The 25,698-nt window shown below is 44.5% G+C and overlaps 1 protein-coding gene and 1 pseudogene across 1 annotated transcript; one reads left to right on the top strand and one right to left on the bottom strand.

Annotated features, from left to right (window-relative positions):
- LOC141581437 (large ribosomal subunit protein uL30-like) overlaps nucleotides 1-4,450 on the bottom strand; it is a 102,831-nt pseudogene extending 98,381 nt beyond the window's left edge.
- Nucleotides 4,451-9,902: 5,452 nt separating this feature from the next.
- OSR2 (odd-skipped related transciption factor 2) lies at nucleotides 9,903-13,814 on the top strand. Its single transcript, XM_039464939.2, is given in 7 exon segments — nucleotides 9,903-10,031; nucleotides 10,034-10,099; nucleotides 10,102-10,160; nucleotides 10,577-10,670; nucleotides 10,673-11,345; nucleotides 12,376-12,475; nucleotides 13,236-13,814. Coding segments are annotated over 7 exon segments (1,296 nt in total). The 5' UTR covers nucleotides 9,903-9,910; the 3' UTR covers nucleotides 13,419-13,814.
- Nucleotides 13,815-25,698: the final 11,884 nt, after the last annotated feature.

Raw genomic sequence — 25,698 nt, 5'->3', positions numbered from 1 at the left:
CCTTCTGCTGTTCACTGCCCAAAACTAGAAAATCCCAGAGGGAAGCAAATGGTCTGGTGGAGATGGTTCTTTGGCTGGCTGAGGACGGAAGTTCAAGTGAAAGTCCTAGAGAGAAAGCACAAAAGTGAACAACCATAAGGGAAGTTGACTTGGGATAAGAAGACTAGAAAGTGCCAGTGTCATTAAGATTTTTAGCTGGGGGAGAAGGGAGACTCTTTTGTACTTCCTAGAAAAAGGCAAAGGGACTTGATTCTATCTTAAGGTGACAAATCAGGACTTCGATGCTGGATGCACCTGAAGGTGGAGAGCTAGGCAGTTTGGGGCAGCAGGAAGCCGGGTGGGAGCTAGTGTGCACCAAGTGGATGAGGGGAACATATGAGTCAGTTCCAGCTGTCCTCAGACCATCCTGCCCAGCATCAGGGTAATCCAGGGGCACAGAGACTCTGAGCCCTGGCCCACCCCACGGTCTCCCAGATTGTGACACTCCCTCATCCCTAGTGCCACACACTCTGACTTAATGCAGAGGGTAGGCAAGGTGTAGGTAATGTGTGTCAAGATGTGTGTGGAAATTTGTGCAGTAAACACACAGAATCTCTAAAATGTGATGAAAATAAGAGAATGACATTGGCATGGACAAGGAAGGCAGGCAAGTGCTCCAAATGGTTAGAAACTGTAAAATGAGGTGTGACATTTCCTGAAATACAGTCAGATCTAGTTTTAGATAAAAATACTAATCAGCCCGCAGTTTCTCTCCATTGCTCCCCCCACTATCTTATACCGATTCCTTGCGGGGAGGGGTCGAGCCTTGTTCCCCTAGGTATCCTTAGCACGTTTCCAAGTACTTGGAGGTGCCTTTATAAAGTCTGATGAATGAGAAGTAAGTGAGTGAATGAATTAATGAATAAGCTGCCTAAAGCAGATGCGTTTATGCGTGCACTCTCTAGTGGAGGAAGAAGGAAGAGATAGGGATGGAGCAGGAGAGAGAGCATGCACGGGAAAGATAAATGGACTCCAATGTCAATTTGATCTTGGTCCGTGGTTCTCAAGCTGTGTCATGCATCAGAAACACCCGGAGGGCTTGCTCAAGCACAGATTGCCCGGCCCCACTCCTAGATTCTGACTTAGGTGAGGCTAGAGAGTTTGCATTTCTAACCAGTTCCAGATGATGCGGCTGCTGTTGGACCACACTTTGAGGACCGCTGCTCTGTAGGATAACTCGGACCTATCCCAGCGTTCCAAGGAAACAAAATCTGCAGCGGGAATAGGAACGTCCAAGGCAATCTTCGGCCAGCCTTTTAAAAACAAGTCGGAAGATGGGAGGGTACAGCTGCTCAGCTCCAGCCAACTCGCTGCCGCGTAGGAACGTAGGTCATCGGAAATCAAGATTTCCGTTTGAACTTTCCCGATGTTTAAGCGCTGGCAAGTGCGTTGAAAAACACAGCCAACATGAAAGCCTAATAAAAACAGAGATTTGCAGACCATGTCCTAGTCTTTTCCGAGGATGTTCTTTTTTGTCATCCGTCTTCTAACCAGGTTGAGCACGACAGCCGGGCCAGTCTAGCCCTGGACAGTTGGGGCCTTCACAGAGGGGTCCGGTGTGCAGAGCCCCCCCTCCCCGGAGGCGCCTGGGGCCTGCCCTCCACTGCGATGTCGTCTGTAAACCTGGTCTTCCTTGTCACAGACACTGATGGGCTCGGTTCGAAAAGCACCATGAATTCGAAGCCGCCTTGGACGCGGGATCCTGGGTGTGGGCCTGGCTCTCTCAGACGAGGCCAACTACAGGAGATCCCCTTCCCTGGAGTCCCTGGAAGGCGAAAGCACGCCCGGTGCCCGCCCGCGCCAGGAACCCGCGACTACCGCGCGCCTCCTCCCCGCGCCCGGCGTGCGGTGCGGGCCTGGAGACCTCGGAGCCCGAGCCGTATCCAGCACGTGCGGGAGGCCGCCTGCCCCTCCGCCGCCTCCTGCTCCGGGACCATCCTCACGCTCCGGGGTTGCAGAGGCCTACCGCGGCTAGCGAGGGGCCGGCGGGCGGCTTGGGTGGCCTGGCGCCGGCTCTGGGCTCAGCCGCCGCGGCAGCCGAGGGCCTCGCCTGTGAAATCCAAACCCCGGCCGGCCCGGGACTCGGGGAACTGTCCGCCCCTAGGCTAGCCCACCCCGGCCACGGCCACGCCACTTGCCCCGCGACCCGGCCTCGGCCTCCCCATAGAGCTCCCCTTCGCGGTGACTCGGTGCCTCGCAGGATGGTGGCTGGCAGGGCACCCGCCGCGGCCTCCTGCGGAATTGAGCAGAGCGAGGGGCGCAGGCCAGGAGAGCGCCCTCGGGCCCCAAACGTCTTCCTCACCCTCTCCCCGAGGGAAGAGTCGACAGGCAAGGCCTGGCCGCGGGTGCCCGCGGGTGCCTGCGGCTGGCTGGCCTGGCCCGACTCGGGGTGGCAGGACGCCTGGAGCCGGGAACGACCCTCGGCTCTCGCAGACGCGGGAAGGCCCCCGCGTGATCCGTGGGAGGGGGCGGCCTCTCCACACGCGGCCCCCTGGGAAAGCCCTCTGCCTCTCCCTCGGGGACCAGGTCCCGGCCTCGGAATCTGCGCCGCCCTACGCTGAGGTCAGAACGGGTGTCTCTCACCTCCTCTGGGGGTGTCAGGGCAGCCCGCAGTGGAGTCGTGGGTCTGAAAAACTCGTAACGGAAACCCACCAGGGAAAAAGTCTCTGGGGGCGGGGTGCACCGCGTGGGGCTCCCACAGCGGCCCCGACGGTGGGGCCGGAGCGGCTTACTGGCCCTGAGAACAGGCCCAGGCCCTCTTCCCAGGGCCCCTGCCGCGCGCGCGACTCCTGCGCTGAAGCAAAGGGGCTTTGGGTACAGGGAGCCGCTGGGCCCGCGGGGCGGCCGGTGGCCGAGCCCTCACGCCGTGGAGCCCGCCGAGGCGGCCGCCCGCTCAGCCCGCGCCACGCGGAGTCGGCGCGTGCCTCCAGGGGGCGCTGCGGCCCTTCCCGCCGGCCGCTCACTGCAGCTCCGTCAGCCCCGCCGAGAGCGCCCGCGCCGACGCGCTGTTTTCAAAGCTGCAGCGCTTAGTCCTTTGCCCCTGCCTCGGCACCCTCAGCTCGGCCCAGAACACGCAAGTCTCCTCTGGGCTCCCCGGGCGTCCCTGCTACTCCGGGGCCAGGGTGCAGGCGCCCTGAGCAGAGCTGAGCTCCCAGTTCCTCCAGGTTGTGGCGAAAAAACGGCCAACTGCGGGAAGTTCAAATGCAAAAGGTCCCGGCCCCGCACAGGCTGAGAAGGGAGGCGAGTCCCCGGAGGCGGTGGCTGGGATTCCTGGAAAAATAGAAGGCTTCCCTAATGTGTTCTTTAAAGATTAAACGTTTCTAGGATCCGAAACCGAGTGGGAGAGGCAGAGAGTCGACTCCAGGGAAGCCTGTGTCTGACACCTGCTCGCTGCTTAGCTGGCAGAGCCTCCTGGGTGGGCCGGGGGCGGGGGCCGGGGCCGGGGCCGGGGCCTGCGCCGCGCGCCCGCTCCTCCTCCACCTCCTCCGCGTTTCCTCTTGCTGGCCTTCATCCCGGCCTCCCCGGCGTAAACTTGCAGCGGTAGGGGTTCAGGCAGCCACTGCTCACGCGCCCCTTGTCGGTTAGCCATTTCCCCGGGAGCGTCCTTGGTGTCGAAAGCCCAGAGCCGCGAGGACAGCAGATGACCGGGTCAGCGGAAATCTCAGAGCGAGCCAGCAGCTCAGGTCCCCGGCGCCGCGGCGGGAGTGGAACGGCTCCGTGGAGACACAGCCTCCGGGCGCAGCTGGGCCGCCGCAGACTCCGGGACTTCCCCGTTCGCACACCCGAACCCCATTACTCGCCCGTGGGCCTGGCGGCCTATCTTCTGCGCCGGGGACTGCTGGGAGCGGGCGGGGAACCTGGCTGGTGACCTGCTCTTAGGTGGGCCCCTCAGTGCCTGCGCCCTAGGCGCCGGCCGGGACGAGGGGCTGGCTGGGTCTGAGCCTGGAGAAACGCAAAGGCCCGCCCCGGGTGGGCGCGGAGGTGGCCTAGGAGGGCCCGCGGACGGTGCTGCCCAGCTCTAAGCCTCCCGGCCGCTCGCCACGCCCGGCGCGCACCTGCCCTTCGAGGCGGCAGGGCCAGCAGGCGGCCGAGGCACGGCCGGGCCACGCGGCATCCCCTAAAGCTGGAGCTCACCGACTCTTCTTACCTTTTAAGCGACCGCAGTCGTGCCCAGACAGCCGGCGTGGCCCAGACTCCATTTTGGAACTTCGCAGGCTGGCGGACGAAGTAAACACATTTATGGAAAAACCCGGGGGTTAGGTTTGCGGAAAGAGGGCGCAGCTCGTGGGTGGTTGCAAATTCTGTCTATCCCTCGGGAAAACCAAACGGTTCCGCACCCAACGTACACACACTTAAGGGCGGGAAAGGTGTGAAGCCCGCTGCTGGGGAGCTGCCTCCCCTTTGATGAAAAGGAAATGTGAAGAGCAGAAACGCTCTTCGTGTCACCACCCCGTGAGACTTAGGGAGTGTGAAAAAAGAGAAAGCTCCCTCCAAATCTCCCAAATTGAGAAAAGCTGCGGGAGTAATGAAGCGGTTGGAGAGAGGGGACCGCAGGCATCCCGCAGCTGAGGCTCAGGACTGAGCTCTAGAATGAAAGCACTCCTATGGGACCCACCAGGGAAAACATTTAAAAAAAAAAAAATGTAAATGCCTAGGCATTCTGCTGCTTCCGTTCTGTGTGTCAAATCTACTTTGAAGCAGTTAAGTACTGTAGGATATTAAACACTCGGATCTCCCTTTCAAGCTCAGTTTTTAATCTTTGCGAACTTAAAATGGGGAAGACAGAAAAAAAGATCTGCGACCCCTGTTTATGCTTTACCAAAGGAACGAAAAATTCTCTCCACCTCGGCATAAATAAAATAGAAAGATTTTTATCTTAATAAAATATATCTGGGAGCTTCTGCCTGATTCCCCAATTACTGCTTAGCCTTTTGACTCTTTTTAGCCTCTGCTTATATTTGTCTACTTCCCCGCACGATTGAGATTTTTAAAAATTGTCCTTTGGGGAGTCGCATCCCAAACCATCTTTCGACGGAAAACTTTTGAATTGTACAGCCTCTTGATTGAAGATCTACGTCTTCAAAGTGCGGGCTTGCCGTGGAGGGTAACGCAAATCCCCTCTGGCGACTCGTCTGGGACGAAGGCGTTTTTGCTTAGTTTTGATCACAGATTTCATCTGAAAAGAAGTTGCTTAAAATGGGTGTGTATCATTTCCTTCCTGTCACTCGGTCACCCCCATTCCAGAGTGGTTGAGGTGACTTCTGCAGTTTCACTCACACAAGACCAAACCTTTAGAAGAACTTGAAAAATGTATCACTGTATTTTGAATTCGATTAACTTTCCTGGCGACTGAACAATGAACTCAATTTTTGCTGGGAATGAAGATGTGAATGTTTTGAAAAACTAAAATCGCATTTTTCTAAATTTTAAAAATGATTGTTCTTCACCCATTCCAGATGGATTCTTTATTGTTTGCCAATGGGTTGCAGATGCCCACTCCTTTAACCAAGTTAGTTTACTGCGTATGAAATGAACATTTGCTGATTAAAGCTTAAATATTGGAAGAAATTTCTCCTGGGGCATTCCACACGTCTTTGCAATAATTACAAAATTAGTCAATTGTCACCTCTATAAACAAACTTCGTTTAGAAAACAGCAGGCGAAAGCAGACTACACATGTAGTCATAATTAACCAAAAGTATGTACAAAGCTGTTTAAAATGGGGGAAAGAGTGATTTGTGCTGGAGAATAGTCTAGAACTGATTGATTTTACTCTACGAAGAAGGTAGTTGAATTGAATATGTTAAGATGTGCAAATTAAGCCGGCGAGCGAACCAAATAAAACTACTAAATGTTCTTTGGATTTCTCTGCAGGGTCTTTGAGAGGCAGAGAAGCAGTAGTTGAGTTTCTAATAGTATGAGGAAAAGTATGAGAAGGAAGGGGGTGGGCTTTGTGTTTTGTGTAAGTTTTGAATTGAGTCACCTACAACTGCGTCTCTGTAACAGGGAAACCTCAAGCAAACCTGTGCCTTTAAGACTCAGTTGCTATCCAAACACAAGTAAACAGAGTGGACCATTAGCAGACGCCGGGCGCGAAGGCGGAGCCAGGGCGCTTAGGGCCCCGCGCGGCGGCGGGACGCCGGCCCGAAGGAGAGGCGGGGCCGCTACTAAAGCCCACGACTCCCAGCCTCGGGCAGCCTGGGGAGGGACGCGGGCGGGGACGGAGCTCGGCGCGCTTGCTGCTGGAGGGTGATGGCCCTGCAAGGCGGCGGGCTCCAACCTAATCCTAAGTCGGCAGCGAGAGGCTCGCCGAGGCGCGGGGTTCTGGGCGAGCGCTGAGCGCCCGCTCCAAGCACCCCGGGTCTTTACATAGTCGGCGTTCACAGACTCTGACGAAGACGTGGATCCTCACTCGCTTTCGCTGCTCGCGGTCCTCCAGATCATGTCCGCGACTCCAGCCACTCCGCGCGGGAAAAGAAGTTTGCCAGACGTGGACTCAGTGATCTTTCCAAGCTGTGCGCCTCGCTGCCAAGACCAGGTCTGAGCCGGGCTGCCCAAACAGACCTTTCTCCCGGAGGTGAGTGTGCGCTCTGGGAAGGGGCTGTAGCCGCCCTTTGGAAGGAAGGGTTTGGGGGTACAAGAGGCGTTCAGATTCTCGGTCTGGTGTGCTCCAAGTTCAGATGTGAAAATAGATCATAGGGATGCAATCCCAGGGCACTGTATTTCTCTCTTCCTTGGTCCCTGGCACGCGACTCCCAGCTAACACCCAATCACACACACTTCTACGTACTGTTTCTTAGTTTTGTTTTGGAATATTTAAGCAGTCAGCAAGACTTCTTATAAAAGCTGGTTGACGTACACTGAGATCAAACCCCACAACCCCATGGTGTTTCTGGCTTTGCCCTAGCAAGCCCGGGTCGACCTGTCCCGGGGCAGCCGCGGCAGCGCAGCGTGGACGGGCCCGGACACACGGTGCCTTCCCAGCCAGAGACACTGAAGGCGCGTTTCCAGAGTGAAAGAGTTCAGTCCTTGGTAATTCGTCAACCTTTTGCTGGCTTTTAAATTTTCCTTCCACTTTCCAGTTCTGACTGACAGGGGTCAAAAGCAAACTCCCCCGGGGTTTAAACGCTCGGATTCCCGAGAAACCGCAAGTGAGAAAGGAGTTGGAGTTGTTCGAAGAAGGAGCGAGGAAAAGGTGTTTGTCGACGGAGCCCTGGATCTGTCTTCCTACCTGTTAGCAGAGAACAAAAGGGGGCTGGCATTTCCCGAAGCTAAAGGGCGAAGACAGCCACTTTCTCTGCTAAACAAGCCAGTCCTAAGCACAGAAAAAGAAAATTACACAGGGGGAGCAAGTGGAGCAGAGAGAAACAGAACCCAGATTATGCGGAAGGCATCTTAATTTAATTAACTCCTTGGGAAGGCAGAGGCGCTTTGAAGGGGCAGGAACTTCGCAGCCATTTCTCTATTCACCTGATACAATCTGGCTTAAACAATTTTTTTCTTATTAATGATCTCCTTAGATCTACTTATTCTATAGCTCTCTGATTTATGTAAAATTCTGTTGTGGTTTGGGATGAAATTCAGCGAGCCTATCCAACCATCAATCATTTCTTTCAGATACAGATGCACAGGTTTTAGCAGATGAACCCTGACTGTATATTCTTTTTAGATAATTCAATGTAATAATACTATTACCAAAGAGCAAAACTCCTTATCAAGCTACTTCTTACCTTTTTTTCCTAATGTTTTGAAAGCTTTACTGAACTAAGTGTGTACACATCTGCCTTGTTGACAGCCAGTCAACTAAATTTTACAAAGTTTCTCCACATACCTGGAAATTCCTGTAAAGAAGACTGATGAAAGAAAAGTAGCCTCAGCTCCACCAAAATATTTATGCCTCTTCATTGGTTTAAGTTATTTCCTTGCAAAATTAAAAGTAACCAGTGGTCTGAAACGGGATGGTGGAGAAATGACAGCAATGATTTCCTGAAAGTGAGTGTGGGAACTAAAGGGCTCAGCTCTAGACAAAACGAAAGTACTTTAGGATCTCTGCATTCGCTTAAAATCTTTTGACATACATTTCCAGCAACTCAAAGGGAGTGTGGAAATTTAAACTTCCGAATTATTTATGGCAAGAGCCACTGGTGGATATTCAAGGTGGTTCTGTTTAAAAAAGGGTTTTAAAGGGACCAATGGTCTGCCCTTCCCCTGTGAAGAAACTATCTGCCCTGCAAATTAAAACGTCCTATGAAATAGCACTTTTTTTTTTTTTTTTTTTTTTTTTTGGTCAACATGAACCTGAATTACACTAGTCGTTAATTTCCATGTTAAAAACCATTCAGAAAAAAGGGAAAGAAGATGGCACTGAACTTTGTGGCAGTGTAACCTTTATGGCAGTGTTCACTGTGCATTTGGAATAGAAGTCACAGGTCACAACAGTACTTTAGCTGACACCACTCCCCCCAACCTCTCCCCACCCCCCAACTCATCATCCTGTGGTGGAAGTTGTGCTTTGCCTCCTGTATTTATTTCTAAGAAATCTAGTCTGGGAATACACCCAAATAATAATTTTGGTTTCCTCTCTATGGGAGAGAGGCTACTTTTCAACACGAAGGGAAAAATAATATTTTGAATCTCTGGAAAATCCTCATTATGCAAAGAGAAGGAAATAAAGGTGTAATTTATTATTTTTAATTAAAAAGTAAATAATCAGATAGATTACCAGGAATGTTAGTAGAATCCTTTTTTTCCTGCCTTCCTAAGAGAGGACTCGAGAGTTGCCGCAGAGCAAAAATGAATCGTGATTTGTGGTGGGAAAGCTGATTACTAATGGGGGTTTGCAGTTGTGGTTGAATGGTCTGACTGAGACCCTCTGACTGTTACACACCTCTCATTAACTCCTAGCTTAAACTCCCAGACCGCATACCACCCAGCCGAAGCGATTCGTTAATAAATCTCTGTCTCCAAGCCCTTCCAAACAGAGGAAGGTGTGGGCCCCGCGGAGGCAGCCAGATCGCCTCTTGCCAGAGCACTCTGTCATTAGTGTAGCCCCCTAAGTCGGCTCACAGATGGAACCGCCGGCATTACTTCACAAGGCGCTGCAGAGCACGACTCAGGCGGCGGAAGTGTTTAGGTGGGAAGGGAAGGCTGGAATCTTCTGCCTTCCCGCTGGGTTCAAACGCCAGGCCTGGCGGTTGTTGGCGCAGAGTGGCCGGGTTGCCCCTCTCCGGGACAAGTGCTTAGCTCTGACTCCTACACCTGGTGGGCCGCCCTCAGAGGGAAGGCCTTGGTCCCACGAGCTGGCAGAATCTTTTTCTAAAAAGGGGCTGGCAGTGGGAGAAGGTGGGCCCACCGTGAAGGCAGGCGAAGTGCTTCCGGAGAACATGGGTCTGAAATCGGACCTGTGTTGCCTTTGGGAGCACGAGGATAGGGGAGCGCCCTGCTTAGGCCCAGGCCGCAGACCCCAGACAGGGCGTCCTGGTGGTGGGAGCGCAGCCGCACTCACCTCCAGGTCGACAGATAGGGTTCCTGCAGGCCGGCAGGACCACCCTGTGCCTGGCCTACTGAGGGCTCCCCTGCAGCGTCTTTCTTCACCCTCCGCAGAGCGTCCTCTCTCTCTCCTCTCTCCGTCCTCTCTCGTCTCTCTCGGTACCAGACTGAGAAGCAGTTCAGGAGCAGCCTGGGAAAAGGGATTTCGGCCTCAGGGACGTTCTCCGCCCCCACCCCACCCCTTGAGAGCCTAAATCATCTGGAAGGGATCTTGGTAGGGGGTTGGGAGGAGAGCCCCTGGATAGGAGGAGGGGGCGATTCTAGGCCGAATCCAGGCCATGAGGTGTCACTTTTCTTTCCTGTGGCCCCTCACCGCTGATAAATGGGACTGAGGGCAAAGGAAGGGAAAAGAAAACCTCTGAGGTCAGTGTCGGGTGAAACGGGGCCCTCCCAGGGTCCTCCGGCCCTGGAGGATGAAGCGCGCTGGCTGTGCTCTCGCACGCCAGGTGCCATCCGGGTAAACGCGGGAAAGGCGGCTGCAGGGCGCTGCCGCAGCAGCGCAGCGCAGGGGATCCACGATCCACCGGTCAACTTATCGTTCCCCGGAGCTCAGAGCGGCAGCAGCGACAGAGGCTCGACCCGGCCTGCCAGCATTGGCGTTGCAGTTGTCTGAGCTCCGCCTGACCGGCTTGGGGAGGGTGGGCTGGGCTGAGTGCTGCCCCAGTGTCCGCCTTTCGTTTTCCTGATACCGAGGAGTCTTCTGCTCTGTGCCTCCCCAGAGTCCGAATCTGACCTTCCTTCCTCTGGGCACCCAGAAGCGTTGCCGGGTGCCCGCTCACCGGCAGAGCACTTCTTGCCCCGGCCCAGGGCTGAGCTGCATGTGGATTTGAGCAGGTGCTACGCAGTCCCCTCACTTCTTCTTTCGAGGGTCTTGGAGTCGGGTAGGGAGGGAGACTTAGGTGTGGTAACCTGCGCGGGTGCCAAAGGGCAGAAGGAGCAGCTTTGAATTATACTCACGATCTTTTCCTCTCTTCCCTGTCGTTTTTAGAGATTTCTCTACGTGCTGTTGTGTCACTGGGTTTTTGCCGGAGCCCCAAGCCCTCCCGCCTCTGAGTACTGGAAGAAAGGAGTGGTACCCTCAGCTCCCCAGCATCCTGGAAAATGGGGAGCAAGGCCCTGCCAGCGCCCATCCCGCTCCACCCGTCTCTGCAGCTCACCAATTACTCCTTCCTGCAGGCCGTGAACACCTTCCCGGCTGCGGTGGACCACCTGCAGGGCCTGTACGGTCTCAGCGCGGTGCAGACCATGCACATGAACCACTGGACGCTGGGGTATCCCAATGTGCACGAGATCACCCGCTCCACCATCACGGAGATGGCGGCGGCGCAGGGGCTTGTGGATGCACGCTTCCCCTTCCCGGCCCTGCCTTTTACCACCCACCTATTTCACCCCAAGCAAGGGGCCATTGCCCACGTCCTCCCAGCCCTGCACAAGGACCGGCCCCGTTTTGACTTTGCCAACTTGGCAGTGGCTGCCACGCAAGAGGATCCTCCTAAGATGGGAGACCTGACCAAGCTGAGTCCAGGGCTGGGTAGCCCCATCTCAAGCCTCAGTAAATTGACTCCGGACAGAAAGCCCTCTCGAGGGAGGTTGCCTTCCAAAACGAAAAAAGAGTTTATCTGCAAGTTTTGCGGCAGACACTTTACCAAATCCTACAATTTGCTCATCCATGAGAGGACCCACACGGACGAGAGGCCATACACGTGTGACATCTGCCACAAGGCGTTCCGGAGGCAAGATCACTTGCGGGATCACAGGTGAGGCGGGCAAGGAGGATGGCAGGGAGAGGGAAAGCGAATTTGTCCTGGACACACTGAGTCCAGATAGACATTCCAAGTGTCATTATAAGCCCCTGTGATCTAGAATACGCCCTCAAACACGCTCTCCAGCCCGGTTCAGCTAACTCCCAACATCTACCCTTTTCCCCAACACCCTGCGCCTGCTGTGTTCTTGTTTGGGATGAGGGAGGCCCTTTCCTCAGTCTTGGGGAGGAACATTCCGGTGAGGCCTTAGTCTTCGGAGGGTTATCCTCTCTTCTCCTGGTGCTGTGGGGAGTGGTGCAGGAAGAACCGAGGGACCCTGGGGTACCGGTTCAGGCTGCCATCCGGCCACCTTTGTGGGATTTCCTCCCTCCCCTCACCCGCCCCCCCACCGCCTCAAGCCCCCTCCCACCCAGGTGTGCCCCAGAGCCTACCCCGGGAACCCTTCTTTTAAGCTGTATTTGTGGGTTGGAGGGGTTCTTGAGGTCACTGAATTTACAAACAGCTCCCACATCCCTTCCACGACCTTAAACTCTGCATTAATACAAGACAATTGAAGACATACAATAATGTAAGTGTTGTCACTGGGTAAAACTTCTCAGGAATGGGGGAGATCTTTTTAGGGGATCCCTTCTGGACTCTACCTGCTGTTCTTCGGAGATGAAACTTCCATACCCACCCTCCAAGGTTGTTAAGGGATTCACTAAAATTAGCACCTCTAAACTCAGCCTTGCGATTTGGCCAGTTTAAATCCCAGAGAAAACCATGGAGGCCAAGAAAGGATCATTCGCAGGGATTTCAAACTCCAGAATATGCCAGAGAGGGGGATCAAGTGTAGATAAAAGAGAATCTGTTAGTTGAGGTTAACCATAAACAGAATTACATAGGAGGAAAAAAAAATCTTAAAAGGTAAATGAAAATCTTGTTTCTTTTGTTCTTCCATGACTTCTTTTTTGAGTAATTGTTAAAAGTAACTCTTCACCATCAGGGTAAAGTTATTTCAATGAAACCTTATATTAATTTGCAGGTATATCCATTCCAAAGAAAAACCCTTCAAATGTCAGGAGTGTGGGAAAGGATTTTGTCAGTCCAGAACTCTAGCAGTTCACAAAACTTTACACATGCAGGTAAGCTTGCCTTCTTGTTTTAAAACAGTGGCTGGTCATTTTATCATTATTGCTTTACAAAAGGTGTTAAATGACAGAATCTTTCTCTCAAAAGGCTCTATTTAGATTAGTTCTCTAGGTGGAGTAGAGCAGCCCTCTTAATTTTTTTAATACATAAAATTAATCGTAACATAAAGCATTTTAAAATTTTTCTTAAAGAACAGGCCACTTTGATTATCATAAATCCTAATTTTAGATTTTTTTTTCATCCAATCTGCCCTATATTTAAAGCTTTCGTGTTTAGGAGGAAATAAAGGTAATTTTGATAATGGAGGCATGGTGAAATCCCATACTCTGTCTTTCCCAGGGGCCTCATAATTTGTAGCTTTCAGGACATTGAGGAATAGTTTAGTTTTCCAGCAAAGAGGAGCCTTATTACCCGGGAGAATGTAATTCCTTAAGAGAGGATTAGAGTTTTTCCTTCCCGCTTTTCCTGCCTATGACATGGTGATGAAATGTGAAGAGCTGGAAATCACAAAGCCCACCGAGGTGGCCGCGGGTCTGCCTCCGAAGTTATCAGTGTAATCGGCCTCTGTTTATGCCTGCACGTGTGTTTTCATGATTGGAGGATTAGGAGCACAGATTTGTTCCTGCAAGTCCCCTCTTTTGTTGTTAATGCGAGTGTTACGTTAACGCTTGTGATACCGATAAGAGAAGCTATTGAAAAGGGTGCAGTGGTAGTGTGAAGGATTAATCCTTTGCTTGCTTCACATCTGAACAGGAATCTCCACACAAATGTCCCACATGTGGAAGAACCTTTAATCAGAGAAGTAATCTGAAAACTCACCTTCTCACCCATACAGACATCAAGCCCTACAGCTGCGAGCAGTGCGGCAAAGTGTTCAGGCGAAACTGTGATCTGCGGCGGCACAGCCTGACTCACACCCCGCGGCAGGACTTCTAGAGAAGCCCAGGATCTGTCCCGTGCCGCCGCTGCTCCCCTCCCCAGACACCTCTCCACGTCTCCTACCCGGGGGTCGCACCCCTAGCCCTTCACTGACCCCAGCTCTTCCCTTGCTGCAGCCGCACCTGCAGCTCCAGGGAGTTAACTCTTCTTCTGGGGGACTGAGAACTGTAGAAAGCCACACACTACATCCCTTCACAAAGAGTATATGCTAGTTTCTTGTAGATATTCACAGCTCATTTTAGAGCTCTGTACATAATGTTGTGGCCTTTGTTTTGTTTGTTTTTGTATCTTGTCGGATGCACCTAGATATGGAAAATGGAAGCCAAATTTTATCTTTAAAGACTGTATTTTCAAAATAAAACTTTTTCTTGTTTGTTTCAACACTCCTACAAAGGTGTCTTGCTATTTCAATTCTGTTTTTCCTCTAGATTCTGGAGAGTGGGCTGCCTCTTTAGAATTTGATACTAAACGGCATTCTTTATCCCTAGGTTTAAAAAAATAGGATTTCTCAGAATTCTTATTCTGCAACTTCAGCCCTTCCCTTTTTGTATGGTGGCATTTTGGAATTAGAGAATTGGGCTGTTTCTTTGTTTTTCAAAGATATTAAAACATTGATGCCCCTGAGGTTTTATCCCCTTTTGTTTATTTTGATTCCTTGTGTATTATTCCTTCAGATAAATGCAATATCTTAATATAACATGCAACTTTCATGGTTGTCCCACTTGAAAGCACAGCATGGGAAGAAGCAGGAAGCATAAAAGAGGTGAGAGCTTCTTGCCACTTCATTTTTGAAAAGTCCTTGGCCTACTGTTACAGTTTATGATGGGCAAATTTTCTTACCATTGGACTTTGAACACTATGATTTATCACTATAGACAGAACTTTATCCTGCCTTTAGGAGAGACGTCTAAAATTCGACAGAAGTGTACAGGAAGATACAACCTTCAAGAAGATGGGAGAGAAAAGGAGAAAAGAGAAACCACTTAGCTATGTTCACAAAATATTTCTTTCCAAGGGTGGGTATCCTTTCTTCTAGAAGGTTAGGATTTCTCTGCAAAGCAAACTGAGGTTATCAGCAAAGTTTCCATCACTGGATGGTCGTTGTCCCTGGGAAAATGCCAGAAGTGCTGGTTACTCCACGTATAGAGCTCATGGCGAATATGTAATCACCTTCTGAGGCATTTCAACCTTTCCTAAATGGTTCCTGGGGAAACATGACTCTAGTACAGTGACAAGCCTGAAGTATAGTGTAGGATTTAGTTGGAGGGCTTTCGAAGGAGATAAAGAGTAGTACTATGCAGAGACTGGAAGGAAAGTGTTTTAGCTTAAAGGGGGAATGACAGAGGAACCTGTGGCTTAGTAGGCTCTCACAAACTGTTTCTTATGGAACAACAGAGTAAACAAGGCATTATCAAATTTTTTAAAAATCTGTATATTTGTGTAGAGATGGCATGTTTCACTTTCAGGGTAATTTCAAGCAACACGTCCTATATTTGTACTTTAGAATCTTCCAGAAAAATAGAGACTTGAGGACTAAACTCAAAATTGCTCAACAGTGCTTTGTTCAACACAACTTACTAAGAGGTTTCAAACAGTGTTCCTGACTAATTGCTTGCTCTGTTTTCAGGGGAGCTGGCTAGAAGCTATATTTATCTCACACCAGAAATTAATTCTCTGCAACAAAATGTCCACTCGCCAGCCTGTGTGCCTAATGCTCACATAAATGCAGTCCCCAGCATGGGATGAGCTCAAAGTCTTCCTGAGGAGTAGGGGCAGGGATGGAGTATGGAGTGCATGTGCTCATGTTATTTAGAGGAATGAAACAGCTGTTTGCTTTCTTTTGTTTGTACAGAATTAACTCAGTGACCTCCCTGCCCCTCCTCTCTCAAGATCCTGCCCGCCTTGCTACAGAAGATTTGGATACTTTAGGGCAGAGTTAACATTGACTGTCCCTAGAGCCCCTGTAATCCTGCAGGCTTTTTCTACATAGTCAGTCTCACAGCCCCACCCACCCCTACTGACTACAAGTGTCACAGTTCCATCACACAGGGTTCAGTCCAATTATCAAAGAATGAACCTTGCTCGCTATCAAGCTGCAGGCATATCCTTGAAGTCCCTATTACAGGAATACATAGATAGGTGTAACCAGAAAACTGTTTCTCTCCATTTGTTTTAGTTGAAGAAATGGGAATCAGAAGGGAAAGAAGAAGAAGAGAGAAGGAAGTGGAGAAAGCAGTTCCCCATCTGATACACATACTATTTTAAAAGTTTAGGTTAATTTATTTGTAATTAATTTATTTACTCATTAATTTAATAAATGTTTACTTTATGCTTCTCATGTGTCAAGCCCTGTGCTAGTTTCCACTGATTTTCATTATAAGTTTCTGTGTTTCTATATCTAGTGACACATTTTTGGAATCTTGGCTACTTAGATAATTTAAAAACCTGTGATAGGGCTAATTTAGCAGCTCCCCTCAATCTAGAGTCTTAAATCCAGCATTCATCTAGTCTCAGACAGGATCTAGCTTCTGTCAGGGTAGACTCTGTCTACACACTCTTCATGATCTTAGGTGAAATTTTATTTTTTTATTTTTATTTTTATTTTTATTTTTAAGATGGAGTCTCATTGCTCAGGCTGGAGTGCAGTGGCATGATCTTGGTTCACTAGAACCTCCACCACCTCGGTTCTAAATGATTCTCCTGCCTCTCAGCCTCCCAAGTAGCTGGGACTAAAGGTGCCTGCCACCATGCCCAGCTAATTTTTGTATTTTTTTATAGAGATGGAGTTTCACCATATTGGCCAGGCTGGTCTCAAATGCCTGACCTCATGTGGTCCACCTGCCTTGGCCTCCCAAAGTGCTGGGATTACAGGGGTGAGCCACAGCACCTGGCCAGGTGAACCTTTAAATGGTGAGTTCCTCTCAAAATTCTGGGTTTTGTTTTCTTCTTCTTTTTACTGTCCAAGTTTACAGAAAATGAACAAATTTATGAGACATCATAGGGAAAATATCCTGTATCTTAGGAAATTGATATGCCGGGTTTTTTGGTTCAGAGAAGAGTCATTCATTATTTGAGTTTTAGATTAGCCTGTGTTTTTCTTACACTCTCTACCATAGTCAACTCATGAATCAATGCTCTTAGCAAGAGACCAGGAGTTGGAAATATCACGCGTCATAACCACAGCACTGAAGAGCTTCATGAACAAGTTAGGTATTTACTCTTGAGCTGTGACTGTAATCTCATTGTGTAGTCTATGCAGTAAGGCTTTAAAAATAATTTCTACAAATGAATTACATTGTAATCAATTGTTATTATAAAATTATGAATGTATGTTAGGTGCTCTTACTGATGCTAACCTTGAAATGTAGGTCATTGTAGTACTAGTGCTTTATAATTGTAGCAATTAAAATTGCTATTTTGCACAGGCACACCCTTTTTAACATGAGGAAGCATTTTAAAAATTTGACTGTAGAACAACTAAATACTTAAAAAGTCAACAAATCAAAAATCTCAAATTATAAATAGGCCCAACTACCGCTAGTGATAAAACCACAGGTGGTTCCTGGGAGTTTCATCTGTTCATCTGTTGATGTTAGCACAGGCATTTGGACCTCTTCACTTAAATAATGTTCAATCAGATACTTTTACCCCAACTTTGATTCTGGAAGGGCAGCCTACCCTTGAAAGGCACTTGGGAAACATTAGTTCTTGAAGATTGTCAACATGACAAAATAGATGCATTTGCACTAAACACTGTGTAGAATCAACAGCAAATTTTGATACAAGAAAAGTATTAGCATAATGGGTTGCCTTTCTTATTATCAAAGTAATTTTAATATTATTATAATAAAGATTTAAACAATTGAGGAACCCATATTATGCACTGCAAACAGGAATGACTTTTGTATTTTAGGGGTTTGTGTTTGCCTTTATTAGTATGTTATATTGAGACTGTTTCTCAATTTTTCCTTCTATAGTGTAACTTGTCACTGATAACCACCTCTGCTGACAGCAATGAGCAATAAAGGGTGTGGAGATTCAGAATGATTCAGCTTTGATGACCTGAGATATTTCAAGTTCATTCCTGTTTCTTTTTTTTATTGCTTGTTGTTTTTTCCCCCCAACACAAGCTACCTTATTATTTATGCTATGTAACTTTTTTCTCTTGAAACTGTCCCAGGCAAAAACTGATAGTGAAAAACTGTAAATGACCTTATAGCCCATAAGAGGACAATTTTTAAGTAAATTATCATGCTATATCTGTTAGAATGTTTTCTACTGCATAGAACAGAAAACCCACCTAAAAGGGGCTTAAGAAATAGGGAATTTATTTTCTTACATAAGAAGAAGTCTCAAAGTACGGTTCAGGGCTGCATAACTAATTGGAGTGTCACAATCAACTAAGGTCCAATTCTTCCTACTGTTCTGTTCTTCCATCTTTAGTGTGTATGCTGGGCTTCCTTTATGGGCACAAAATGGCTGACAGCGCTAAGCACTAGCTCCACTGCCTCCTCCTTACACACATTCCGTAGGCAGAAAAAGGGATTATGTCGTCCTTCTATCACTTTTAAGAAACTAAGAATCTCTTTCACAAATCTAACATATAGATTTGCCCTTATATTTTATTGGTCAGAAGTATGTTACTTGCCACTTCCTCAGCCGATCACTGATAACGGGAATAGAATTGTACCATAATTGGCTTAAACTAAATAAAAAGTCACCTTTTTTGAGTAGAAATGGAGTCAACCTTTGAGCCTGAAGCCCTTGACCACCTGAACAAACCTGAGTTCTCTTAGCAGGAAAGAAAGGAGAACTGGCTCTTGTTAATATTAGGCAGATGTTTAAAATGAAGTTTCCATTAAATACCTTGTGTTAGGATATGTTGATGTTAGACAAGGGATGCTTAAAAGCATAAACAGTATTATCTCAACTACATAAAACAAACAACACCTTTCAAAAACTCAGCAGAAATAAAGACTAGCAGAAAATATACCAAAATGTTAACAACAGCTTCATGAGTGACAAACTAAGGGTATATTTTTCTTCTCCTTTTTAAATTTTTCAACTCTTCCACAATGAGCACATTTTACTTTTATAAAGGAAAAGGGTAATAATATTTTTAATGTCAAAATAAAGCCTTAATTTGCAATTTTTCGTCTTGATTTACTATCTGTGACCAATCTTTGCTTGTCTCCTTTCATACACACTCATATAATCCCCATGCCACTTCTAAACCATTCTTCTAATTTAGTTACATCTTTACTTTCTAGTTTACTTTTCTTTCTTGATTTCCATTCAGAGCTCCTTTTCCTATCTTTTCTCTTCTCTAGGTTTCTTTATCCTGGTTCCAGATTTTCACCCTCTTAAGAGCTTTGATAATTCTCAAGGCGTGAAGGTTAGGATTACCCAAGATACTTATTTCTGTGCCTTCCCTAAGTGGGTGAATTGGAATTTGTGGTGATAAAGAGTAAGTACTCTATTTTAAACAAACTCTTCAGGTGGTTCTTATGTGTATTGGAGACAGAACTTCTGCGTTAGCCTTTGACACCCTCATTCCCTTTATCTTATCCATCAGCCATTTACTATGTGCCTACCATAATAAACATAAAACAGATCTCAACCCTCTTTTCTTTACTTATTTACTCACTGTCCTTGAAGTTGTCAAATTCTCCTCTGCTTTGATGCTTACTGCCCTTCTGTGGTCTCTCCCATCTACTTTTCTTTTCTATTGTTGCTGTCCCAAATTTCAATTTTTTCTTTTAATATTAACAGACATGTTTAGCTTTGATATTTTATTTATTTGTTCTTCTTTGTTCTCTTGATCTGCTCCCTAATTTAAAGAAGCAGCAGAAGAAAGAGACTATAATAATTGGTTGAAATGGGAAAATGACAGAGTAAAAATAATTTTCTTTCAATTTACTAATGAAAATAGTGTCATCAAATGACTTACTTCAGCTTTTGTATAAAGAGCATTCATTTGCTGCAGTAATGCTTTATATGTTGAATGTGCTAGTTTTAGGATCAGAGCTAAACTGAATTACTTTTAGGTTATTTATGTTATAATCACACCAAAATTAGAGCTGAAAGAGGCCATTTTTTGATAGAGCCATAAACGTGAAGTCAGAGATGAATTTAATTGTTTTTAAGCTCTGAAATTGTTTATAGACAAAACAGTTAATTTCTCTGAGACTCAATTTCTCATCTGTAAACTGAGAATTTGCACTACACAATTTATAAGGTTCTCTCTAGCTTGTAGGATATATGATTTTAATTGAGGAAACAAGTGCATTCCTAGAAAAGTATTGATGATTTCACCAAAGTTAGAAAATATCAAGAAATCAGATCACTTCTGTCCCATAAAAATTTTTATTAACTCAATAAAAATAAATCTAATTTTTACTTGAAATGCATATCATTTGTTTCCTTAAAATTGTTGAAATTTTAAAGACCCTACAGAAGACTGTTAATTGAAAGTAATATTTTTACACTGAAAAGCAAATTTTCTTTTTTTGGATGATAAAAACAATCATACTTATTTAAAAATATTTAAACAGTACATATCAGTGTATGACGTAAGTTTCTTATCACCTGCTCCACCCCGATTTAATTTGCACAATCACACACCAATAGGATCATACTGCAATACTATTTTTCAGCTTGCTTCCCTACACCCCCACTTAACAATATATGATGTATATATAAAATAATGTATGTATAAAACAATGTATATATTGGGTCTGTTTTACCCTATCAGTATAAACAGATCTGCTGCTAATGTAATGGAAATAAACTAAACAAAACTAAGGACTTTTAAAGCTGAGGATTATTTCTTATGCATTAGAATTTAATATGGAGAAATAGGGAAATCATTCTGTTACTGAAATTATTTACAAAACGCCATCCTTAACTGACAACCTTTAGTACCCTATCTTCATAAAGGCAGCTTAGAGTGCCCGAAGGGTTTTGAGGGTTCTGCAAGGTGTGTCACATTATGGTTCACCTCAGTGCACATTGATATATCTCCCTGGCAAGAACTGAAAGATACAGTTCTTAAATCCCCTGCTGACCCATTATCCATGGATCATTGACAAGATAGAATGTAATAGCTCCTGTCTTTTTACCAAGGTAAACCTCCCAGTGAAACTGCATTGTTCATGCCCTACATCTTTTATCTAAATAAAAAAACAAATACAGGAAAAAGAAAATACATTAGGTGGATAATATACTCTCATGTTCTTTATTATATTTTAATAACTGTTGAATGAGGAAACAAAAGCTGCTTAATTGCAGGGACTGAAACTAAGAAACTTTCCCCATAATTATCTTTCCAAATACATCATCTTAAATACAAGGCTAAAGGAATTGCATAAGATCCAGCATTCTGAACTCCAAATTAAACTCATAGACATGTTGCCTATTTAAGGACAGCATTAAAACAGTAGTTCAGTTTGTGTTATGGGTCAGAATTTAACATTTCCCATTATCTTGATCTAAAAAGTCAGCGTTTCTCTAGTCTAAAAGTTATTTCATTTGTGAACTGGGTCATAAAGAGTCATAAGCTCTCAGAGGGATTTATTCACAGACCTCAGCAGTGTTTACCATGTGGCACTGCTTTTGCAACATCACATATTGACAGTGCTGTGTTGTAAGTTTCATAATGTGATGACAGGACATGGCCATATTTTTATGTGTTTCTGATCAAGATCCATCTGAAAGTTCCTTAGTTTATGTGAGTCTTCTCGACTTCTAAAAGAATTCTGCCGCATTTCTATCTGTTTAAACCCAGGAAAGGTTAGAAATAGAAAAATGATGCTTTTGTCAACTTGATTAACACTTCGTTTCCTGCCCAGGGCAAAATAAGAAAAGAAAATGAAAAAATAAATAAATAACGTCACCAACCACCTCAGTAAGAATATGGGCAAGTAAATCAATATTTTGCCTAGGCTAGTGAAATTAAAGATACATATCCCTTTAACCCAGTGATTCCACTAGAGAAAGTCAAACACATCTACAGAAAGATACATGGGCAAGAATATTCTCTGAAATATTGTTTTTAATAGAGAAAAACTAAAAAAAAAGTTAATGTCCCCTAGCATGAGAATGGATAAATAAATCATGACTATTCACGTAATGGAATACTATATAGTAGTTAAAATGACCAGTTTAGCAGTAAATGTATCAGCATGGATTAATCTCAAGCACATAATGTTACATGGGAAAAAAATAAGTTGCAGAATGGTAAGTACCTATCATTCATATGAAGTTTGAAGTCATGTAATTCATGTAAGTATAGTGAAAGTATAAAATGTTCTTGGAAATTCTATACTTTCTATAAATGTTCTTGGAAATTTTATACACTATGCATCAAAGTCTGCAGAGTGGATACATTTGGACAGAAAGAGGAAAGAAATTAGAGACCAGTACACATCGATGATGGACTTCAATTGTATTTATGATATTTTATTTCTTCAGGATAGCTGAAAAAATATATAGAAATTAAGACTTGGAAAAGCTGAGTGATAAATATAGGGGTGTTTATTATATTAGTCTCTCTACTGTTCTGTATACTTGGAAATAGTCATAATAAACTGTTTTAATAAAAGAATCAGATATCAGAGCTGAAAGGGACTTTAGAAAATGTCTAATAATTGGACTTTTAATGAGTAGCCACTCTGTGATGTTAGGATTACTCTGGTGATGTTAGGATTACTCTGGAGCATTCGAGACACCAGGTCTCTACACCCTTGGAGCTTACATTCTACCAGAAAGAGATCAAATTAAAAAATCAACAGAATATTAATATGGATCATACAGAGGATTTTGTTTCATTTGAGGATGAAGAAACGGAGGTGCAAAAAGTCAAGTGATTTTCCCGAGGTACAAGCCAATTCTAGAACCTTGCTTCCTCTCTGTCTTTCCATATACTTCTAGTTTCCTCTGGTCTCCCTCTAACTTCATGTTATCCTGATTATTGATGGTGTTAAGACACAAGCACATTGATAGTGTCTCACTTGTTTTGCAGCCATCTCTTCAGCATAGGTACAAATTTATCAAATACTAAAATTTAACTAAATAGCTTTAAAATTATTGAATATTTTCACCATGACATTAAATTTACACAACCTTCTTCAGTTAGGTAGGTCGGCATTATCTTTGTTTCATGCATGAAGAAAGAGATGAATGGGGGAGTAGTAGTGGGGTGAAGTAAGTTGCCTAAGGCTCCGTAGGAAACAAGAGTGACAGGTTCTGGATCAGAATTCAGAGCTCTGACTTAATCTAATGCGAAACCTGGAGTACCTTTCTTTCTGATCGTCCCTTTCAGGTTAATGTGCCTCACTTCCACACATTCCTGTAAAGCTAACACTCTTGAAAATTGTAAGAAAAGGACGCTTACCACTAATATCTCGTCAGATGAACTGAGTATTTTTTACCTTTGAAGTTGCAAATTCATTGGTAAACAGGTTTAATGTAAACTTTTGTGTTCATCTAAGTGTGCAAACTCTTCTTTCCAGATGGTCTCAAAGAATGTTTAGGGAAATCATTTTCCAGATAATAACTGTTCTATTCAGAGCTTTGAAGACAGATATCAGATGAGCTTTTAACCACTGTTGGAAAGAAAAGAGAGTAGAAGAACACAATGATTATGGTAACATAAGCTATGTAGATGGTGTTATGATGTTCATTTTACTAACAAAACTCTAGCATTCATAAAGTTTATTTTAAAGTAATTATCTTCATTTCTATTTAAATAATTGTTTTAATATTATGATAGCTGAAGGTGATTGTTTCAGCTTCTTCTTCTTCCTGAGTTTATTAAAAAAGAAGTGGTCACTTGTAGAAATGAAGTTCTTATGGGGAAGAATTATTCTAAGCAGAACTTAAATATCCAGCATCAGAAGGTACTATGGTGTAACGCTATTGCTACCCAGGAGTCTGTCAGCAGACGAACTGTGTGCCACATACTTCCCTACAAAGTTGATTACAGGTTTATGTTGTATGTGCACAATATTGACTGGTACAGGATACAGATACTTATTATCCGAAATTTCTTATTATCTTCATTTTCTAATGAATTCTTTCTTCCCTTGGCTGATGTGTGAAGCAAGGTTTCTAAGGACTTCTTCAGTGTTCTTATTAAGAACATCTGTAAAGAGCATCAGAATGAAGTGTTGAATTTCACCCATTTGGATTTCATTAAAGTGTCTATAGTTGTCGAGCATTTAGAAAGTCAAGACACTAAGAGTTTGGGGTTTGACCCAAAGGAAATTGGTCCTCATTTTAAGGCTAAACAGGAGGGATAACTGAGCCAAATTTTTTTAGGGAATAGGAGATTAAAAAAGAAATTATTCCTTTCAGATACATGCCCCTGAAGAATGAAAAAACAGTCATATTTTGTAATAGTTAAGTTTTCCATCTTGCCAAAACAAAGTGTGGGTTTATTGCAGAAGTTTTTAACCTAGAGTTCATGGACCTTTAGTGGGTCCATAGGCAGACTTCAGAGAGTCCATAAACTTTGTGAAATTGTAAGCAAAATTTCACTTGCATATACACATGTGTATTTTTTTCCCCTAGGGAGCGGAAACTGTAGCTTTTGTCAGATTTTCAAGGACATCTGTGATTCCAAAAAGGTTAGGAAATGGTTTATTTTCTTACTTATTTAAGTATCTTAAAATTTTCTAAGTATCTGTATAAGGAGAGTTTTATATTTCTCTTTTTATTAAAAACACACTATATATAAATGTATATGAATTTTAAAATGCAAGTAAGATATAGTAATTTTTAAATGTTAACAAATGATCAGAATTTTTAGGTATCTGTGAAATCTCAATTATAACTAATTTACCTATATACACAATCTGATCTAACCAGGTGTAATAAAAACAACCTGACTGGCTATTTAAAATAAACACCATAAAAAGAGTAGTTGAAAAGTGGAAATACCTTGTGTTGGTGATACAAAGTAGTAAAAGAACAAAGCAGCTTGAAAGTTTTTTTTAATTACATGTAATAATAGAAAGAAGTTTTCTATTTGTTTGGTTAATTAATTATGCTCTACTTATAGTAAAGTGGCAAGAATTAATTTATATTATGACTCGAACCTACTGAGTAAAAACAGCAGTTTAATTTTATAAAAAAACAATAAGTGAAATAAATTCTGCCATGAGAAAGCCACTGGATATTTTTAATTTTTGTAACATTTTAAATGAATACCAAATAATCTGATCATCATTACACTAACTCTAGTTCCATTTAGACTTGGAACATTTGGTAAAATTTAAAATGTCATATTTTAAATTAAAATGTAATATGTTATTTCTTCTCTGCATGTGATTTTTTAAAAGTGTTGTTTTAACTGGATCCTTCTATAATTACATTTGGTTTTTAAAGTAGATTATTTAGTATACATTGAACTAACATTTTTTCAATGTGGTTAACTAACATTTTTTTCAACGTGGTTTTCCTTGTGAATCATCCACTTAGCCTGGAATCAAAAGACAGAATGCAGAAATAGAACATGAATCTTTGACTAATAGGCTATGTGTCACTTGTCTTGGTTTTGTATCATAGGAGTATATACAGGATATTTTTCCCTTTAGCTAAATTTCAGGTGTGTCTACTTTGTTTTATCTTTGCTCCTTTTCCAGCGAACCTTCCTTAGCCACCTTTTTGAATTACCTATCCTTTCAGACAGTTCTTTAGATTATTATATGTGAACCTGGCTTGTTTCCAAATTAACTTGGCTGATCTCTTAATTTTTCGCATCCTCTCTCAAAAGCCCTGATGTACTCTCTTGATATTTACCCAACTAAACTCAGTGTCCAGGCTCCACACTGTCCACCTTCTTCATATACTTACTGCATGTTGTTGACTTTTCTTTTCTTATACTATTTTTCAGATGCCCTTAATTTCTCCTCAAACTTTGTCTTTCTCTTTTTGTCTCAAAATATTTTCATCTGTTCTTAAAAGCATACTTAAATGTAAATATTAGTAGAAAATAGACTATTTAAGTTTTCAAATTTTGTTTAATAGTTAAGGCCTTGTTTTGTTCTTTAGCATCAAATTTCTCTCTTACTATTTAAATACAGTTAAAGTTGGGTGCAGTGGTTCACTCCTGTAATCCCAACTCTTTGGGAGGCCGATGCGGGTGGATCATTGAAGCCCGACCAATACGGTGAAACCCTGTCTATACTAAAACAATAGAAAAATTAGCTGGGTGTCATGGTGGGCACCTGTAATCCCAGCTATTCGGGAGGTTGAGGCAGGAGAATTGTGTGAG

The sequence above is a fragment of the Saimiri boliviensis genome, chromosome 15, assembly GCF_048565385.1.
Source record: "Saimiri boliviensis isolate mSaiBol1 chromosome 15, mSaiBol1.pri, whole genome shotgun sequence".
Lineage (NCBI taxonomy): Eukaryota > Metazoa > Chordata > Mammalia > Primates > Cebidae > Saimiri > Saimiri boliviensis.
Note: the sequence above shows the minus strand (reverse complement) of the source record. Positions and strands in the feature narration are given on the sequence as shown.